This window comes from Hippocampus comes, unplaced genomic scaffold, assembly GCF_001891065.2.
Source record: "Hippocampus comes isolate QL1 unplaced genomic scaffold, H_comes_QL1_v1.1 scaffold242, whole genome shotgun sequence".
Taxonomy (NCBI): Eukaryota; Metazoa; Chordata; class Actinopteri; order Syngnathiformes; family Syngnathidae; genus Hippocampus; species Hippocampus comes.
In genome coordinates, this window is record NW_017805385.1 from 951,037 (window position 1) to 973,713 (window position 22,677).

The following is a 22,677-nucleotide window of genomic DNA, read 5'->3' on the forward strand; positions in this document are numbered from 1 at the left end:
ATATGAATGATTAAAAATATCGGTCTGGCACTACTTAGCAGCCATGGCTAATGCGGTATTATTGAATTGAATACAACTTTATTGTGAATGATGAAATTTCTTCCCTCTCAACATAAAACAAGATTTTGCCGACAAAAACAACACAATTGAATAAACCTGGCTTGTTAAAAAGGGATCATTTGGAACAGCAACTGTGTCAGGGTAGCGGCATCAAAGTGTGGGGAGTCATTTATGTCTTCTGCCTTTGAAAAGTAGACCTATATGGGGCACTTGAGTGCTGCGAGTGCTTGTTAGCAATGCTACCATTTGCTAGCGCTTGCTACACTGGCCAAACGTTGGTAACAGGCGCCGTACAATACAGTGTCTTTTTTTGTATATTTTTTCTACTCTCTTTTGGCGGTCAGCAAATACCTTGAGTGCATTACCACCACCTTCTTTAGCATGTGGCATTCGCCACAAGGATTTACTAATTTCAGCACAAAAAGCACAATAACTGACCAGGATTCTACCTTTGGAGACAATGCAATGTGTGATTCTATTTAGATGAACAGTTTTAAACCTTTTAAAACTTCAATTGGGGTGACAAATAAACAGCTTGATTCAAGCACGCTGTGCAAGCAAGAGTAAGAATAGACAAGAAGGAATACTTAAAAATAATAAAGTATTTTATAATATAGTTATAATTAAGTGTGCACTAAGAATTTTAAATGTTTTTAAAGTGTGTGGGAGGGCTAAAATTATATGGTCTCTCTATGGCGGTTGAGTCTGGAACATAAACTCTGCACTAAATGGAGGTTCACTGTCATAAAATTTGTACATCACCTTTCCTCGCAGGTTGTACTCTTTTATAGTGTTGCCTCATGTATCCAGTCACACAGTAAAAATGAAGTATGTTGTGAGGGAAGGCAGTAAACAAGTCATTCACACTAATAGGACGGTATCAGCAGCAACTGTAGTACATCACTGAAGACTTGGAAAGGACTTCAAGTAGATATGGAAGTTGAACTCCGTAGTCATATTCCAGTAGATAGCCACGTTGGGAATGAACACAATAGCAATAAGCCAGCGTTAAATGTCTGAACGCACCTTTAAATCTGCCCAGCAGTGCTCTGCTCTGAGTGCTGCCACTGACAGAAATTACATTGACGACGTAGTCCTTGACAGGGTCATAGTCCGTTATCAATACTTTACTGTCACTTTTTGATATGATGATCTCCCTCTGATGGCCACCTATCAGAAGCAGAGTACAAGAAAACAGGGCAAGGTTACACTTGTGGAAACGATACCATATACAGGTCGTTGTTGTATTCAGTCATCTGGAGGAAGTCTGTACATTTAATGGCCAATTTAGAAAGCATTTATTTCATTCCTGGAAATGATGACAGTCATTTCACTGCGCAAAATGGCATTTGAGGGGGAAGAAAGACAAATGAGTGACCCGCTTGTTATTTGTCAGTATAATGCTCCATGAATGGTGTTGCATGATTTGCGAATGACAATGTGGCGCCTCGGAAGAAACGTGGCTGCCTGTTTGCTTTGTCCCATCACTTAAAATTTGACCCTGCAATCAATGAAGCCAGCAATGTGTGTGCATGCTTTCTGCAGTAGCCTATCGCTGCAGTCTGATGGATAATGACGCCTTTAGGAGAATGGCAAGGGAAAAGGAGAAGGTGAAAAAACAGCAGTGCTCAGCATCCAAAAGTCAGGAAACTAAATACAGAGTCTGTTTTAATTGGATGGGTTTTATGTCGTTGCACACCTCCATGCTGTAGATCTAGTTGAAACTTCAACTTGCTCATTTGCAATATACTTAATCGCCTGTTGCTGAGTATGAATACAGTAACTAATTCTCAGTCCTTTTCCGGGCTGCACTTTTGAGGTTAAGCATCTTGATAGACCAACAAATATCAATTGTGTCTGTATTACAAATGTTGCAATGTTACTCTTCTAAATTTCATTTGTTGACAGGAGTGTGAGTTTGACAGATTTTTTTTTTCTGTTTTCCTTTTCCATTTTATTGATAGATTGCCAATTCATTACAAGAGTCATCCCAGCAATTTATTAGGACCACACTCGCTCCACATTACTTTGGAGAATTCTAAGTGAACCTCATCCACTTCAAATTAAAACTTAAATCTTTACTAAAGAGTTTGTCTGCTGAAAAAAAATCAGAGTATATTCCAGTATATGGAGGAGAAACTGGAAAGCAGATCACTTGTGACTGGATGCTTTTGCATGGAGCGCTTAACTATCTTGAGAGTGCGTGGTACGGAAAGGACACAGTGGAGGGTCAACATTTTTACTGCATGCGCTGAGTGCCAAAGAATCACTGCAGCACTTCCACTCCTCCCAGAGAGGAAGCGGCCATAAATTCGAATTTTTATTCTCTTCTACGCCGTTAAACGCAGCACGAAATTGTCAGACATGGCTTCCCTCACTAGCTTGTTTGTGGGGGAGTGCATTTTATGTTACAACCTGCTTATTCAGGCCTGCCCATTCACTTTAACAATGGCTGCACGCGAGAGAATTATCTTCAGAGTTTCAGCATGGCATTAATCTGGAACAGTTGCGAGGTCAGCAGCGTTGCAATCAGGGACTTTATGTGACAAAGATGTATGGCATTGACGGTAGAGACGCTGTGATTACAAGAAACATCAGTGCCAATTAGGGCAGCAGTGACCAGTGAATGTATTATTCAAGCGCAGGAGTTGATGAGGTCACATCAGACATATGAACACTGTTCACTTATTTACAATCGGCAGGACGAGATGCCGAATCTCGCAGCTGTGTGTTCAGCTTGTGCCTCATATTGCTTCTGAGCTTGACTCCATCATAACTCATTCAGGATGCGACCTGACTAAAAGCCTCACTTTTCAACCCGCTGACAGATCACATGCGGTTCTAACCAACTTGTCGTTTTCTCAGGGTTAGCAGAGAAGCAGGACAATAGTGCAGCCCCTTGGAGGAGCTTTGGCATACATCACATACCTGGATATGCAAATATATATATAGATTTAGACAAATCCATCCTACCTGGTATACTGTTGTAGAGGAACAAGTAGCTATCAAAGTCGCCTTTGGGCTCCTTCCATGAGACGAGCAGGTTGTTTGGGTTCAGCACTTTGAAACGCAGCCTCCTCGGAGCTGGAACTGAAGGAGCACATTATGATCAACACTTCTATCATGGGAAATTAGTCCTGGGTCGATTTATCAAAGGTATATTAATTAAAATGCTTTCAGTCACCAGGGACACAAGTAGGAGGGAGGAAATATTTCCTTCCACTTACTTGTATCAATAATATTTTATCCTTTACAAAATATTCTGTAATACTTTTAAAGCCATTATTTATTATAGAATTGAATATTGTCCATGTTTCTTTGTGTGTTAGCCATGTTGTCTTCGAATAGTGTATAACAATGTTGTCTTTTGCTTGTTCTTATAATATTTACTAGGTTAAAGATGACCTGTTTCATTTTCTTTTCTTTATTTAATCATTTTTGTGAAAGTGAGACTGATAGGATGATTAGGGTGCAGTGTGCATCAACACAAAAGATATATTACAAACATGCACAGAGACACACAAATGGTTTTTTTCCTCCACACCCCTCGCGATAGATTTGGGACCAGTCTGCGAGCTACCGGTCGATCGCGATCGACGTAATGGGCACCCCTGCTTTAGCGTAGCTCCATCTAGTGAATGCATTACGTAACGTAAGGTGTGCCTTATACTCCGAAGCGCCTTATAGTGCAGAACATACGGTAGTTTATTTTTATATATAATGAAGTTCAGCATCTTTTGTTCTTAAATTTGGAAAATGTTTGTTACAGCAAGTTTTTCCTTTCCCCTGCTTGTTATTTGATCTGATTATGGTGTAGGGACACAATGCAGTACAGCAGTTTCACCAATTATTCACCGCAGTCCTCAGGTAATCACATCACGTCATCTATCAAATAGTCGAAAAGCATCGTGCAAAACTACATAATTACACCTCACCACAATAAGACTCGATGAATAATTCAGGGCCACTGGGAACATTAGAACTCTGGACGCGTTTGCTGTGTGCTTGATAGTGTTTGAATGGAGTTGGCAGGAGATTAATAACGAGACCTTCCCTTTGCATGTCAAAGAACACACCCTTACACGGGCTGAATTATAATTAACGAATGTAAAAATTGAAGGAGACAGCTATCATGCTCGACGTACGCCACGGTCTGTACATTGAGGCAATTCAAGAGACCGTAACTGCGATTAATGAATATGGATATAATATAACTGTGGATGCTGACTGAAATGGAGTGCCTCTTATTCAAACTCTTCTTCACAGGTCAGCACATCTGCCACATGCAGAATATGAAGAATATTGAAGGTCTACATTTCATTTTACATATATATGTGTTGGGTGGCCCGGTGTTCCAGTGGTTAGCGGTTTGACCTCACAGTGCAGAGGTACCGAGTTCAATTCCAGCTCCGGCCTTCCTGTGTGGAGTTTGCATGTTCTCCCTGTGCCTGCGTGGGTTCTCTCCGGGTACTCCGGTTTCCTCCCACATCCTAAAAACATGCATGGCAGGCTGATTGAACGCTCCAAATTGTCCCAACGTGTGAGTGTGAGCACGGATGGTTGTTCGTCTCTGTGAGCCCTGCCATTGGCTGGCAACCGGTTCAGGGTGTCCCCTGCCTACTGCCCAAAGACAGTTAGGATAGGCTCCAGCACCTCCCCGCGACCCTTGGAGGATAAAGCGGATCAGAAAATGGATGGATATATATGTTTTATATTGCTTGGCCATATATTTCACAAACTAGGGCCATTTTTAGTGGCTTAGCCAGCTCATGACTGAGCTTTGTACTGAAATCATGCTTGGCAGTAAAATTAAAGACCATCCTGCAAGTAAGCCATTGATAAGGTAGCCAGCAACAACAGTTTTTGCACCAGGAAATAATCTGTGGTCTTCAAGCCTTCATGAATGGATTCATACATTGAAACAGCCCCATTGTTTTTGCAAATTAAAGAAATCCATTCAAACACAATGTCATTTTCTTGCAGCAGGGCACTGTGAATTCCACTCAAACGCATTTTAACAAGAGGCTAATTAGCGTAATCTTAAACTGTGCAGGAGGTTTGAGCCAGAATAGAACCATTCGGGCCATTCTTGCAGGCATACATGTTTACTTTCCAAAGCCTTTGTCCTGTGGCTTTTTTAAATGGATTTACAATATTAAAGCAGTTTATTTTCCTCCTCAAAATATTAGCCTCAACTCAAATTCAACTTTTCTTTCTCCTGCTCTTCTCTATGCCCTCTTGAAGTTTTCTGACGTTTTCCTTGTGTCACAGAATGGAAGGAGCAGTACCCTATGCCCGGATTTGAAGCGAAAAACCTGTACACGGTCCACAAACAGGAAGGAAGCCAGACCACGTTGTCCACTACTGTAATGATGAAATCCTCTGTCACACTGGGGTCACTTGTAAGATTCCACTGCGCTACACTCCTTTCCACCTCACAAAATAACAATGTCCTGCTCTGTGAATGACTGATAACCAATCCAGGGTGTACAGTGCATCCAAAAAGTATTCACAACGCTTCACTTTTTCCACATTTTATGTTACAGCCTCATTCCAGAATGAAATGAATTCTTCCCGCCCGCCTCAAAATTCAACATAGGACACCCCATAATGACCACGTGAGTAAAGTTTGTGGGTAAATTTTTGCAAATGTGTTAAAAAAAATTAAAAATTAAGAAACCTTTGCTAACAAGCTCAACTGATCATTCTTGAGCGGTTCCAACCGCTTTTTCGAAGTTCATCTGTAGTAAATTCAGTTGATTGGACATGATTTGGAAAGACACCCATCTGTCTATATAAGGTCCCAAAGAGGACAGTGTATGTCAAAGCACTGCACTGCACTGCAGTCTAAGCTCCCAGCCACCTCCTATGGGAGAAACCGAATGGCAACTCTTTAGGCTTACCTGTTGTAATTATTTTCTCTGACTGAAAGACAAATTTTAATGTTGATTACTCCCACCAACTGTATTTTATTTTCATTTAATTCCCCCACCCCAGCCCCGTGATTTTTGTGTGTGTGACATCCACAGCTTGAATTTGTCAACTATTATTTTTATGATTACCGGTACATACACAGAATGTCCAACCGGGAAACACGAGACACGCAATATACAGACTTGATGAACTGAAGTGACACAGATAACCAATCCACAATTTGGGGGCACATTCATTGTGTCTCAATGTCCATTTTGTGACAGTCCAACAATTCCCATCAGCTCTTGCTCCCATCAAATGAGGTCAATTTCACTGATATTTCTTGAATTTACATTTCATTCTCCTAATGCCCCCATCAATAACAAAGGAGCCACATTGGTAGGACCACTTCTCAGCACACCCACAGCTCCATTTGTTCCAGAGTGCTTGAAGTTCGGGACTAGCTGGATTCCAGGAAACAGACGTTGAATGGTGAGGAGCCGGCACTTGATTGGCTTTGGCTAAATCGGTGTTATTTAAATTCAAAGCAGGTTGCTTCCACCTCATTCCGCCTTTTGTTTATGAATTAATGCTTTCACCTCACTGGCTTCACTCTGAGTTCATTATAACCGGAATCAAGGGCCACCACAAAGTCAACCCCTGTCTGCCCTCAAACCACACACGTGCACTCCCCAAATGCATACATTGATCATTGCAGACACACACACACACACACACACACACACACACACACACACACACACACACACACACACACACACACACACACACACAACACTTGACGAGTTTCAAACTCCTCCACGTTAATTAGAGAAGCAACACAATCAATTGAAATTAACGAGTATTCACAGAGAATCAGTTCACACATATGGGGCAGATTCCACACACACTCTAAGTCGCGTGATTGAGTGACTGGACTCCAAACAAATACTTGATGATCAAAATCTAAATGTGAAACACCGCAATTTTGACTTCTATTGTGTTGCTGCCTCCACAGCTGCAACACAAACTATTTCTACTTGCACCCTCTGGGGGCCGAGTAGGGAACAAAATTAATAAGTGTCAATGCCTCCAGAGCAAATATTTCATGTTGTCAACTTGGGATGGAGGACCACACTTACAGAACACATCAACAGACTCACGGTGGCTCTGCTCACCGAACAAAACAACCGAAGCATACCAGAGACTTTATGTCCACCAACTGATGATCCATAATTAAATTTCGCCTGTATCTACTGTAATATATTTCACCTTTTTAACTGCAGAAACGATTTTATTATACATGTGCCCTCAAGAAATAGTCAGTAGTTTAGTTTTTTTCGGAGTATTTCCCTGTATCGACAAATATTCTCCATGGCCAGAACACACACAAATCCTCACTCTAAAGTCGCAGCTGACCTGTATTGTTGCTTCGAGGGACATTCATGGCTTTTCTCTGGCCCCTCATGAAAGGACTGGATGGGGGTCACCCCTGTGATGCTGTAACTTAGTCGCAACAAATCCGAATGTAATTTATACTGCCGCAACTTTGCTCCCACTACTTGCTTATTTCTGCCTAAAATCAAATAAATCACGCCATGCGCTACAATAGCTGCTGCAAATTGGAATGAAATGATGCGAGAGAGAGAGAGAGAGAGAGAGAGAGAGAGAGAGAGAGAGGCAAGCGGACAAGGGGAAAAAAATGGAGAAAACAGTCTAGAAGGTAGAGTGAGAGGAAATGGCGCGAGCAAAGAGGGAGGTCAAAATTAAGTGGTGGAAAAAAGTGGAAGAATAGAAAAGCCCGGCTTTCATTTCAAAGCTATCGCTATTTAATAAGGATGCCGCTTGTAAATAAATCAACCACACACAAGGCAGCGCCACACCCAATAAGCTAGAAGATTGAAGACATTCACAACTTAAGGATCGAATTCCCCTTGAAAGTTGCCGGTATCTTAATGCGCACAAGACCTATGAAAGAATAATTGATCCAGCCACGAGCTTCTGAGCGACTGAAAAATCTTGATTTAATTTAATAATAGGGCCAGATGTACTGTATTTGGACAATGACAGTTGCACATATTTTTGCTTTGATATACTACCGCAATGGATTTGAACTAAAACAATGAAGATTTCACTGAGTCGTACAGTTACAAAGCTATTGCATTCATAATTGTACAGCCATTTTATGTATAGTACCTTCATTTTCAGAGCTCTAAACATGTATGAAAATCATATACGGTATATTTATATATATATATATATTTATACACACACACACACACACACCGTATATAGATATATAGATATATATAAAATTTCCGACCCTGAGCTGGAACAGTGTGTCCGTCCGTCCCGGACAGACGTCCATTTTTGGGATGGAGGATGGAAGACGAGAAGTTTTTTTTTTTTTAAAGGACGGACTAAGTAAGGAAGGAATTAGGGTTTTCGTTCGTCCGTTTCATCGTCCCTAACCAGGATAAGTATGTGGTGTCGGGAAGGGAAAATAACAAGGCCGGAGTGTAGCCAAACATTGTATTTTCGTAACAGGCCACTGACAGCATCACCTTTTTTCAACTTTGGACACTAAAGAGCCCTGTGGAAGCTGCCAATGTATTTACTGGTGTGACTGAACAAATCATAAAAACTTGGACTTGCATATTTACGCAATTTTGAGAATCACTTTACAAGACATTGCAAATGTGTTTCATATTTTCTTCTGAATCATTCGTATTTGATTGCCAACTACAATTAAACAAATGAACAAACACAAATACCATATTTTGTTCAGATACTCTGCAGTTTTGGTGTCGTTGGGCTTTCTGCGCATGCCGTCTGTCAAATCTGCCTGTTGACACGTCAATTGCTCGCAAACGTCTACGAAGAAGGCGATTGTTGCTCACCGAAATTGCACAAGATCTGAAGAAAAAAGGTCTGGTGACTGGAGGCAAAATAACAAGGCCAGAGTGTAGCCAAACACTGCATTTTCTTAACAGGCTATTAACTGCAAAACGCGAGTTCGCACAACTCCGCTCCTTCTTTATTCATCTCGACAGTATTTTTATAGCAACACTGCTACCTAGTGTACAGTCGGAGAACATAACAGATGTGATACATTTTTTTGAGACGAGTAACTTCAATCGGACACTTAAAATTTATTTTCCCAAGCCACGCAGAGTCGCAAAACAAGGATGAAAGAGCCACATGCGACACCGGAGCCGCGGGTTGCTGACCCCTGCTCTAGATCCTGCTCCTTTCTGGCCCTCACTGGGGAGGGACCTTGCATGTTTTTCTTTTGCTACATTTCTTTTCTTTCAAGAATCTTTTCCTTTTGTTGGCAGCGAGCCACACTCTGCGGTCTCGGGAGTTACCTTGCAAGGGCAAAGACACCGACAAGCCCGACAAACTTATTGGCCACACCACGTGCCCAGAACTCCTTCCAATGCACCTCCAAAGAGGGCCTGAGATTTCAACAGCCCGGTTCACAGCACCCCCATGTCCCATGGGATGCAAGACTGCCTTTTTTCCTTTTTCTTGTCTGTTTCTTCTTTCCATTTTATTTTTTTCAGTCCCCACAACTTTCTGTCCCCACAACTTGGCCAGCTTGACTGCGAGGCTGGAATCGGGATGAACTCCTAACAGCTCGTCCATTGAGAAGACAATCAGGGAGTTCACCTCCTGAGTCGTGCTTAAAACTCGGTTTAAAAACGGGTTAAATTAGTCAAGGCATGTCTATCTTTTTCGAACGTTAACACGATCTCATGCCAAGATGATTGATTTTCAGTTGTTTTTTAATTTTTCCTTTTTCCTATTATATTATCATTCTTTACTACTCTTACCCCCGTAGTTAGTTATCTTTTGATGTATTCCTCCAAATTCCCATGTAGATGTAGAGAATAAATATTCACCTCATAAAACTGCCTTGTGTACTGTGTGTGTGCTTCAATGAAAGTTATTGACCACTAAGTTTCAACAGAGAACTCAAAACGCTTTAAATGTAGCATGCTTCTAACTAATTACCATTTTTCATTTGTTTTTCATCAGTTTAAATCTTTTAAATTTAATAAAGAAAAAAAACACTAAAAGCGGCGGATTGTACTTAAGGCAGTAAAATTCAGCTGGCGTTAATTAATTAAATAATACATATTCATTATTGCTACAAAATATTACAGTGGTACTTTTCCTCAAATATGCAAAATGTCTCTGTCTCTCTGCAACACCACACATACTTATATGATGTTTTGTGTATTATTTTGGGACAATGGTAGAAGTTTTATTTAGTGTTGAATTGGGTAATTCAAGTGCCCACTGAAGGCTCACATCCGAAATGCACCACCCGCCAACAATTTTCAGTCCGTCACCTGTGGGTTCACATGTCCACGATTTTTTTTCAATTCATTCAAAATGTTTTAAATAAGGGCGGCCCGGTAGTCGAGTGGTTAGCACGTCGGCTTCACAGTGCAGAGGTACCGGGTTCAATTCCAGCTCCGGCCTTCCTGTGTGGAGTTTGCACGTTCTCCCCAGGCTTGTGTGGGTTTTCTCCGGGTACTCCGGTTTCCTCCCACATTCCAAAAACATGCATGGCAGGCTGATTGAACACTCCAAATTGTCCCTATGTGTGAGTGTGAGTGCGGATGTTTGTTCGTCTCTGTGTGCCATGCGATTGGTTGGCAACCGGTTCAGGGTGTCCCCTGCCTACTGCCCGAAGACGGCTGGGATAGGCTCCAGCACCCCCCGCGACCCTTGTGAGGATAAAGCGGATTGGAAAATGAATAGATGGATGGATGATTGCTCTGAATGCAAACTTTGACTGATCTGTTTTATATAAAGAACATTTTAATTCTTCGTGTTAATGTCATTCAAAATCATGACTGTCATAACATCACAAACATGGCAGAGAAGTAATTGGTTATCATACCATCCACAGTCATGATTTCATGAAATAAAATGCACACATATATCAATATTGTCCGAAGACAGCTGGGATAGGCTCCAACACCCCCCGCAACCCTAGTGAGGATAAAGCGGTTCGGAAACTGAAAGAATGAATGAATGAATGAATGTTTGAAATATTTTTGGGTTTGGGGCTGTTTCTTAATATTAAATATTTCTCTCTCTGTCACACACACACACACACATACACACACAAAGTCACAGTCACATTTAGCAAAATGTTGAAATTTCCCTCTGGCTCATTTCCCTAATCTTTATCAAGATAAGTACAGCATTTAACCTTCTGCACTTCCTAGATTACATATTCTCTCTCTCTCTCTCTCTCTCTCTCTCTCTCTCTCTGACTCAATGATGTTCACATTCATAAATCATGCTCCCTTTTGCAGTACCATAACTGTACATGTGTGGATAATGATGCTATGCCACATCAGTAGCTTTGATACACTTACATGAACCTTCATTCACAATGTAAATGTAGCACAAAAAAAAAAAAAAAAAATCCCCCTCGAATTAATCTGTCTTGCAGTACATGCATTTTGGTTGACCCATCATCTTAGGTCTAATTTAAATTGTTGCCGGGCTCGTGATTGGCCTAAGACAGGGGTAGGGAACTTCGGTTCCTCGAGAGCCATATCCCACTTGTATTAGAGCTCTCCCTACTCCAGCACACCTAATTCAATTGTTCATGATCATTTCAGGCCGCTACAGAGCTTGCTGATGAGCTGATCAGTTGAATCAAGTTTGCTGAAGTTGAGCGAAATCTACAACAGGAAGGATATGAACCGGAGTTCCTTGGCCTAAGACATTTAAAATTTGATTGTGACTTCAGTACCATGGTGAAAATCGAAGCTGGTTAAAAAAATTATATTCATTTATATATGACGGTGTTGAAAGTGACATCGTTGCTATTGTTAAGACATCGCAGGTGGTGTCCTTTTCACTGTCTCTTCTTTGGGTTTTTGGGTAGCATACAGACGTACACAACGTTCACAAAGTAACTAAATGTGTTTCACATCATTAAAAGTACAACATTTAAAATCGGTTACAAACAAAAGATTTAAAGAGATTTGAAAGCATATTAAAGAAAACAAAAGTAGTTTACTGAAATTACTAAAAGGCTTTATGATACACGAACAAGATTTTGAACAATGCTTTGAAAGACAATTTATGATACGTGTGCGAAAAGTTGGAAAAGCGTAGTTTTCAACCTGAATTTACAAGTATTTACACTTTATTGGTGTGTTTTAAATCTTGATTCAACCATATCATTCACTCTTTGAACAAAGAATACCAGCAAATCGGGGATCGTATTATACATGGAATGCAAGTACAGAGAAAAAAAAACAGCTTTTCATGGGTGATTTGGGGGTGTACTATATAAGGGGGTGTCTTATACTTACCAAACTGTGGTATTTAAGATTGAAGTAAACACAAATTGCGTTAGACAATGGTCATGACCATGCACATCAATCTACGTATTTCAGTCATTCGCCAGCACAAGGAGGACAGCTCACTTTTGCGATGAGACCGTCTGATTTAATCCCGTTTGCTGAGGTGCAGCTGATTGCAAGGCACACTGAAGCGTAATATAGTGTAAGTTGTGCGGCACATCACGTAGCAAATCACCCCAGCCTGAAGCGCGCTTTTACACCACATTTATTAAAAACCACTTTGAAGCGTGGCGGCATCTGCAGCCAGGTGGCAAGCAGTGTCGCGATGCCGAGCTGAAATGGTACCCTGATAGAGATGATAGCATCAGCGTACGTGCCATGTCATCTGATTGGACTCAGCCTTTCCATCAGAGAGAATGTAGAAGGAGAAGTGATGAAAAAAAGTTGACTGAGGAGGAGTTAAGGGAAACAGAAGAGTTAGGGAATGGAGCTCGGAAAGCTAAGAAAGCTTAGAGGGGATGGAAGAAGCAGAGGAGTGTTTTTAAAAGCGATACACATAGAGTGCAGAACATAGAATAGTTAGGAGAACTTACCTTGATCCTGTCCTTTACTGGGAAAATGGGAAATGACAGCCAGTAACACCAGCGGAGCCCACAGACAGCTCTGAGAAAACATCCTCACAACCAGCGACATGGACCTGAAAGAAGATGAAGAGAGTTTGAGCCAAAGATTAAATGCTGACTGAGACAAGACACCCAGTGACAAAATTGAGGAATGTCATTCAGCTGTCGGGAAGCTCCGGAGGTCATGAAGACCCACCTTGTCACCCTGCCCCCGACACAGCCCCAAGGGGCAGATCTGGAATCAGTTAACCCCATATATCGTCCACTTGGAGACAATTACACAGCAGTTGTTGGGCAGTCTAGACTGGCCACAGAACAGGGATCGAGCTTCACGCCCACACGGAGGAGGCCGAAACAGTGAAGGACTTTGTTGGAGAGGAGAAGCGTCAATGAAAAGAGTGGAGAGAAGAAGAGATTTGGATTCATAGAGAAGAGAAGAGAACCATACCGAACAGAAGAGTAGATGGTCTTTGACCTTCAATAACAAATTTTAGGTTTGATGACAGAGAAGTAAAGTTATTCAGTCAATGGGAGAATATAAATTACTTGAATTGGAAAAAAAATTTTGATTTTGAGTCACAGAGTAAAAAATTAACAAACCAGCCTTTCATTTGACTAATTTATCTGCTAGAAATAAACAAGGGATTATTTATCAGTGTCCATAACCTCCTTAGTCTCCCGAAACTGAATTATAAATCGTACCACCAGATTTGAATATGGAGAAGAGACCTTTCAACTTTCACAAACGCGACAGTGGGGTCATAAAAGTTGATAGTTATACAGTACATGCACAATTTCCATTCATGCACTACTCTTCTGAATGAATGATGTAGGGCAGTGGTTCTTAACCTGGGTTCAATCGAACCCTAGTGGTTCGGTGAATGGGTCTCAGGGGTTCGACGGAGCCTCTGCCATGGAGGTTAAGGCACACCTGACTCAACATGTCAATTAGCTATGACACGCCCGCTTGGCCATCACTGGCTGCAGATAATCACTTTACATTGCTTGTCCAATCAGTGCTACGGGAAATTTAGTTTGCTCAGTAGTCACAGTGTGACTGTCGTGATAGTACGTGGTGTGATTTTCTTTTTTAGAATGTTTTAATATATGATAATTATGTCGAGCAAACACAGAAAGTGGTCAAACTAATATGTACAACATGGATTCACATGCATCACAGAACGTGATGGGACTCAGGGTCCTATCTGTATGATTTGTCATGCCAAGTTGAGCAACTCAAAACTGAAGGAACACTTCTTGAATCATATTTTTATTTTTCCCTAATGAAGGGTTCGGTGAATGTGCATATGAATTGGTTGGGTTCGTTACCTCTAACAAGGTTAAGAACCACTGATGTAGGGGGTTAGGGTTAGCAACCGGGGAATCTTGGAACCTTGATTTTGGAATGCCCTGTTAACAACCCTCTGGGCGTCAATTCAACATCTGAAGGTACTTTCCCTCTAAATTTAAGCAAGATTTTCACTTTTACTTTGAGTAGTTTATTAAACAGTTACACATGTGTACAATGTTCTTTTCGGTATATTAAACTATAGCACTTCAGTTTCTGTTTTTGGCCAAAGTGGCAATCAAAAATGTTTGGATTATTGAAGAAAATGGGACTAAGGAAGGAATTCGGTAACGTGACAAATGAACAAAGGTCAAACGATGGAGAAAAAATACCGCCCAAGTTTGACTGACACCTCAAATAGGGAACACAGTGTGAGTGCCACTGTCCATCCTTTCTCCTCTCTTCTTTCTGCACTTTTTGTTCCCCCTCACCTCGTCTGCCTCTCACCTCTTGACTGATGCTCATTATTACGCACGCAAGAGGAGGGCAGAGGAATCTTTCCCACCCGGGGACACCCGCTCTCCTGCAGCTCAATGAATAAAACAGCACTTGTAACAAAGTTGTGTCAAGATTGGATTGTGGCATGTGGAGCTCTAAGCCGAGCCAAAAACCCCTTCTCAGACGATGCCGGTCAGCTTCAAGCGTTTCACGAGATAGGAACATGTTTTCTCTCATAGGTATAGGGAAGATTGAGTATACATCCCACTTTGTCTGACTTTAAGCTCTTTTTTTTGTATTTGCGGCAAACCCATTCAAATTACTACTGTACCTGCAACCCCACGCACCTGAGACCCGCTCCCACCGTCACGCACATGCACGCACACTGAATGAAATCGCATTTCATACCTCTCCAGTCATATATTGAGAGCGTCCTCTTTTCTCCTCCAAAAAGAGAAATCCGAAACGACCGCAGCCGCGTCCCGAAAGGATTCTTCTCCCCGTCTCCTTCACCTTTCCTTCTCTACGGCTACGGCTCGCTCGCTCGGTCGGGAGTCGGGGAGTGGATGGGTGGGTGTTTCGCTCCTCGTTATTCAGTCATCCCTCCCTACGGCTAATCCTTCCTGTCCCAACCCTCACTACGTCTCATCACACACGCACACACACATACACACACATAAACGCACGTATACGCACGACCATTGTACAGTGGAGCCACGCAGTGCAGCTGCGCAAAAGAACTCGTGCTTATCCTGCAGGTTGCAGCCTACCGGGGTCACCAATCGACCCCCGTGGTCGGGATCATATCCGGAACCTGCGCTCAGGGGTTAGCTAGGTCACTGCATTTAATTTCACCGGTCAAGGCGAGAAAATACTAATTGGAATTTGCAAGTGCATTAAACGTTAAAGACATCGCCTTCTTAGTATAACTGATATCCTGCGTTTGGGCATATGCATAATTCAACTGAGGTCCAGAGGCATATGTGCATTTTTGATGGGTTTGCCCTGGAAACGTTCAAACATAAACTTTATTTCATTAAAAACCTACATGTAATAATGATAGGTACATAATCTGTTCCAGAACAGTTCTTCACCATGAATTTATGTTCGGAATTTTACAGATAATGACAATTGAATTAATTTAAAGCAGCAATTCACAATTACTAGATGTTCAACAGGTGTTCCATGGGGAATTACTCAATTCCATTCCAAGACTAAAATTGTCATGGTGCGAGGTGGTGGTGGACCCCAAAAAGCAGGTGGGAGGGAGGAGAAGATTGTACTTGAAGAATTGTATTAAAATACGAAGGAAACAAAATCCAGAACACACAAAGTCTGGAAAACAAAACGAATCCAAAGTATCAAACAAAACCATGGCATAAGCAAAAAAAAAAAATAAACACAAACCAACAGAAACCGACAGCAACTAACATGACAGAAGCAAACAAACAACAACGCCCCGACAATAAGTGGTCAGACGGGAGTCCTTTTATAGAACTAATTACATAATGACCAACAGGTGTGCAGCTGCAGGAGGAGCCCTACAGTGCCACCTGTTGGTCCCAAACCGAATCATGACAAAAATTAAGGCTAAAACTCAATTGCCTGTCAAAAGCAACACTGCACTAAACCCAAGATGTGGTTTCCACTGATTAGCATAAGGTCTAAGTGTCCTGTACAAACTGAATGAAAGTTATATATATATATATATATATATATATATATATATATATAAAAAAATCAAGTTCCTGTTTAGCAGGGTAAATGCTGAGATTCTAAATGCTATTCTAGCTTGTGATGATACATACCTGTCAACTTTTCGGAGCGCCAACCTGTATAAACTACCAAAAAAATCCTTATAAAGAGCAAAAAATCCTTATAACATACCAAAGCATTTTATATGTCAAAATAACGGCAGCAAAAAACCCACGAAATATGAATGATATATTTGTTTCCTTGTAGAACTTGCTTGTACACTACCGAAGTATGCAATGAATACTCTGCTGTTTTCAACTAGGAACCACGTGATTTACTGGAAAGTGACCGGAAATGAAAGCATTCGAGTAGACTAGCACCATTCTGGGCAAAAGCAAACGGAACTACCTGTTAGGGGGGGAAAAAAAAAAACAAAAACGAAATTTTCAGAATCCGTATGATTTGTGCGATATGGCCATATATGTAAGATTCACCACAAAATCCGTATGAAATATGGCCAAACCGTATGAGTTGACAGGTATGATGATACTTCAGAAAAACAACACACACACACACACACACACACACACACACACAAGCACAGTTAAATTGAAGAGTCCTTTTTTGTCCCCAGGCAAAATCCAATCAGAAAGGGACAAAATGTGTCCTTTTTAAACACTCACTGTGCTGTGTGGCTCACCCTCAGGCTTGAGGGAGTCATGGGAAACTGAGGCCGGTCTGGTCAAATGTCCCTCTGGATGGCTTGAAAGCCCAAATAGCTGCACACACAACAGGTGTGTCCCTGAGGCACCACACACACACACACACACACACACACACACACACACACACACACACACACACACACATGCACTCATTCATGACTCAGTCAAAACAACTGTCCAGATGTCATAAACACCAAAATAAAGTGGATAACGATGCCTTTCCCTTGTGTTGTTCCCCTCAACCTCCTCCTTTCCCAGTTGTGCTCACTTCCTCAGCTGTTGTTTGCATACACGCAGCAAACCTAAAAACAAATTGAAGGTACAAAATTGCTGTCTTTAAGTCATACTTATTTTTTTTTTTTTACAATATACGTTTTTCATACATCCAACTAATCCTTTGCACTAGATAAATCACAGACCATTGAAAAAAATCAGGACAATACCACTCATCTTTTTTTAGTTCTTCATCAACTCATCCTGGGCACTTGTAGCTCATTGCTGCCCCTTCAGGTCCAAATTGAGATTGCAGAATAAATTAGTCAACTCGGCGTGGTGAGGATAACTGCATTAAACCTTTTTTTGAGGGGGGAAACTCTGTTATTGTTCAATTCCTTTTGTCCAGTTAATGACTTAAAGAACAAACGAAGGAGCAAATCAAAGTTGCACACAATTCTGTGCTCATTATAAGTAGACTCCAGACGAGCAACCGTGTCTATATTGATTAAACAAAACACAGAAACTGAATGAATGCTGCAGGTGGGGGGGGGGGGCTCACGTGTCAAGTTTGTGGCATTATAGCAGAGTGATGAAAAACAGCGTTTCTTTTTGATTCTTTGGTTTCGGTTTCGTCTTATTTGATTAGTGTCTCTTTTAATGTTCTTATCCTTTCTCACCTCTGTACCCTCCTTCTGTCTACCTCTTCAATGTCACTGTCCTTTCCCATCCCAAGGCTCTGATGAATAAAATCATTAGTCACGTGGTAGGTAGAGTTGAGCAGCAGGTCATTCTGCTCAGCTCCATGTGGTCCATCTGTGATATTCAGAAAAGTTTGTGACCCCTGAATTGCTGTAGAACAACTCTCGGTCTTGCTTCATGCAGGTAGAATTGTAGTCCCAAATACACACCGAATGCTTCTGTGTGCCTCAAAACATGATGACGGGATTGGCAATATCTCAAAATGAACTCAGTATTTGTGCGTCTATGCTGAAAATGGATGGAAAAGTGTGACAATTGCATTTGCTTTGAGTCTGAAAAGGTTTAGAGAAATGTTCTTTTCTTCAAAGTAAATGCAACTTTTTGAAACGTTAAGCTTCTTCTCACACTATTTCCTCATTTACTCTTGTCCCGGGTGATAAATTGTCACTCTGCTATTTCGTATTCCCTGGGCATACATCATGTATCATATTCTTAAAGATCCTGTTAAGTGAAAATAAATGTTAATCTGACCACAGTGTTGTTAACGACCCTGCCAAACTTGAACGATTAAATAAATGTCCAAGTATATCAAAATGAGGCTTCAAGTATTTCCATGTTTTCAGAAATGACAGTAACTTAAAAATAAAGACATGTATTATATATTTACAAACAAATGTGTGAATTCACGTGATAGGGATTTTAACTATAGGGAACCTTACTAAGTTTTTTGTTTGTTTGTTTGTTTGTTTGTTTGTTTGTTTTTATGTGACCTTAATGCAGGTTTTCATCCAATTCTAGTAGAAGAAGTAAACGCTGTTTCTACATTTTGGCCAAATAAGAATCTCAAGTAATTGCATAAATAAACAATGGGATTGTTACAAGAGTGTTTATTTTTAACCCAAGGCACACTTTTGGAAGCAACTGGGTCGATTTAATCTGTATGACTTTCAAGCTTGTTTATTTTGGAAGTTTCTAAAACTCCTTACAGTAGGTCACCAGTACTTAGCCAAACCGGATGGGGAGTGCCAGTGCAGGGCAATTTTCACATCTGTGCAGTGTTGCATGATGGGCCACGGCGACTCTTTCAGTTTCCTGAAAGCCTCCTCTGAGGTTTATTACTTCTGCATCGGATTCTTCGGTTTGTTAAGTAAGAAGGATCATGCAAAATCTGTTGAATAAATTCCCACAAAAAGTTGAGGATCGTTTGTGTATGACCAAGGAAGAGCCCAACATATTTTGGTTTGATCCAGATATCAGCATTTGCACTTTTTAAAACGCCGTATGAGAACGTCCATGTTTTTTTGATTGTTTGATATTAATTGTTTAACATTAATAAATATGACAAAAATAAGTACATTCTACAGATACATACAGGTATCTACATTCTTAAAACTGCTGGATCAAGAATAACCCAATTTTGTTCAGAAATTGGACCTACCTGCTACCCAACTTTCTGGGTTGTTTAATACAAAACACACACACACACACACACACACACACACACACACACACACACACACACACACAAAATGTGAACAGATCCAAATTATTCTCCAATTTCGTAGTAAATAGCACATAATTCTTAATCCTAAAATGTACGCCATGCAGAGTGGATTGATCAGCCTTGGTGGAGATCTGTGCTTCTACAACCGTGTATGGTCGTTGAATTGTATTCTTCCCTCTCGGGGTGGAGTATTCACTCAGAATTCCTCCATATTTTTCTACATCCATCTTTCTTGCCTCACATCCTACAGCACGTTACCAGAAATCCTCACAGCATGATTATAATGGTAGCATAAAGTGTTGTCCGTAACCAAGCTATTAATGTGAGAAGGCTCAGAGTTTGGGATTCTCTGCACACATTGTTGGGAAATTTGGCCAAGCAGTTCAATATTCATCCCATCAGATGGATGGATTTGAGCTTCATGGTCAGTGATTCATGGTGGTGGCTTTTGGCTAACTCCCAGGGGGCTGTCATGTGTGCTTCACTGAGAAATGGCTTCCATCTGGTCACTCCGCTATGAAATGCTGCTGCTGCTATGACTGGTGTCCTTCACAAATGCCCCCGGCCCATGCGCACAATGGAACTTTGCTTCTTATTTACAGCTACGATGTACTAGACTGGCTGAGTTGGTTCGTACCTCGAAAACTGAAGAAAGCCTTCTTGTCTCAGTCCAAGAACTACCCAGGCCACCAGGCAGTTGACATATACATATGGACATGCACATGGACACTCAGGCACACACACTCAGTTGGAGTGGTAATAACAAGCAGCAGGTTAATATGAGGGCCTGAAGTGACCACAGCCTAGTGATTAGTGTGACTGGTCACAATTATTAGTCACCTAGTTATCTGCAGCCTAAACTGTCATTTCCAGAGTGCTGCCCTGTTGAGGTATAAGTTACCATTTCCAATGGGAACTGTCATGGTATGGACACATCCATCCATCCATCCATCCATCCATCCATTTTCTGATCCGCTTATCCTCACAAGGGTCGCGGGGCATGCTGGAGCCTATCCCAGCTGTCTTCGGGCAGAAGGCGGGGGACACCCTGAACCAGTCGCCAGACAATCGCAGGGCACACAGAGATGAACAACCATCTGCACTCACACTCACACCGAGGGACAATTTGGAGGGTTCAATAAGCCTGCCATGCATGTTTTTGGAATGTGAGGGGGAAAACGGTGCACCTGGGGAAAAAAAAGTCGAACAACTTTGTTGCGTGGACCACAAAAATTGGTCGAAACAAAAATGTATGTCTTGAAACTATTTTTCCATTATCATTATTTTTTTCATAATTTTAGCAGAATCTGGAACAAATGTAGCATGTTTCTGCAGTGACATTTGTTGCAGCAACAAATTATCAATCAAGGAATTATAGCCATTGTTTTTGTTATTTAAATAGTAGAAATTAAAGTTTTAGTTCATGACTGAAAGCAGAGTTGGGGTCGCTTTGAGACACGGCAATGAACATGCATGACAACGGTCGGAAAAAGTTTTTTTTTTTTTTTTTTTAACTTATTAGCTAATGTAATCACTCTACCATCGCAAGTTAGACAGCATTCTTTGGTGTTTGTAGACTCCGCACTGTATTGCATTTATTTGGCAAATGATGCTTGTGAATGTGGCTGTTTACTGAAATGCTTCTGTCGTTCTTACAAACTAGTGTAGCTCACGTCGAACAAGCTAAACGGCCTCATCAGTTATGTCGAACACTATTTAAACGGGGAGGAAAACATGATCAAAAAACTAAATCGTTGAACACAGATAAACTTGTCTCATGCGTGTTCAAGCTTCTTTCATGAGGCCAATTTTGCATAACTTGCTCCAAACCAGATCTGCATGGCAAAAAGAGTGATTGACTGCGAGTGTAACGGGATGTGCTCATTGTGGGAAATGGGTAAGAAAAACCAATCAGGACCGGGCGAGCATGACAGTCACTGCTCGGTCATTTTTTTTTTTTAGTATGGAGGCTGTACGGGGACAAGCGATTCCCCGAATAATCGATCGGATAAACAATTACACGAAAAGTTCATATCACCACCAGTCGTTTTGTCTTGTGGATGTAGCCGTTAATCTAAAATATGAACATTTTATGACAGCAATACGTCGACTCAGAATGGGAAAATGATCATTGGCAAATGATGCCCAAATGACTTATGGCCTATAAATGTAGACATTACAATCAAGGGTCGCAAAGAACTGAATTCTTTATGGCCGCTTCACCCTGCTTCCTCTCAAATGATCCAACCAAAATCTCACATTGCTGATTGCAAAAAATGCACAGGTGCCATGCCTGCAGTAAGCATTTGGCTACATTTTGGATCATTTGGAAGACTCTCATGCATGCTGTTAACTAAACTGGCAGCAAACTTTGGTTTCTGCTACAGCTGTTCCAAGCTCCACTCCTCTGTTGCATGAAAACTGTTGAGAGAAGTATCCCAACTTTTATTCATATCACACTCTGTCAAACCTGATATTGGAGCATCATGAGGAGATCGGAAAATATCTTCACTGCATTGTATCATTGGAAGTGTATTGAGATGTGTATCACTAATTTAAACCCAAACACTGTCTATCCTTTTTTTTACCTTGCCTGCTAAAGCCTGGATTTGTCCTTGTTTATTCAAACGAAGCTGTTCTGTACAAATGCACCTGGCAGAGCATGCCAAAATTTCGCCTTTAGCAGTGATGTCAGAGTCGCAACAAAGGCAGTATCGCACTGGGTCTAAAGCGCACTAAATATATGGCAGCAATTAGGGCCATTATCCTTCCTTTGTGATCAGGCGAGCAAAAGACTGATATTCACGTCAGCGAAAGACGATCTGGACTGATTTTCCTGTGGTTTCGTAAGTGTTTTTCCTCCCCGACCTGCTCACAACACGGTTGGACTGGCAATCGAAAATGTTCAACCTGTTCAATAGTTTGCATCTCGAATCCTCGTGTGTGGTCAGGTCGCTTGAGGATAAATCTTTCAGCAGCATCCGAAAATCGGGCCTTTGCTGATATTGATCGCAAGAACTAGAAAATGATGAAATTGGATTGGATTGTTGGTATGCAAAGAAATGCCACAATGTGAATTTTAAATGAAGCGAACTTATTGCCCCATTGCGACAAA

At 41.2% G+C, this 22,677-nt stretch overlaps 1 protein-coding gene across 2 annotated transcripts in view; it reads right to left on the bottom strand.

Moving 5' to 3' along the window:
* Positions 1–15,509, bottom strand: part of col14a1a (collagen, type XIV, alpha 1a) — a 103,789-nt gene extending 88,280 nt beyond the window's left edge. For both annotated transcript variants that reach the window (XM_019872916.1, XM_019872917.1), the window contains exons 1-4: positions 15,132–15,509; positions 12,908–13,011; positions 3,034–3,150; positions 1,087–1,230 (exon numbers count right to left, since the gene is read on the bottom strand). In XM_019872916.1, the coding sequence (XP_019728475.1) occupies positions 1,087–1,230; positions 3,034–3,150; positions 12,908–13,007 (361 nt within the window). In that variant the 5' untranslated portion in view covers positions 13,008–13,011; positions 15,132–15,509. The remainder of the gene's footprint in view (positions 1–1,086; positions 1,231–3,033; positions 3,151–12,907; positions 13,012–15,131) is intronic.
* Between the last annotated feature and the right edge of the window lie 7,168 nt (positions 15,510–22,677).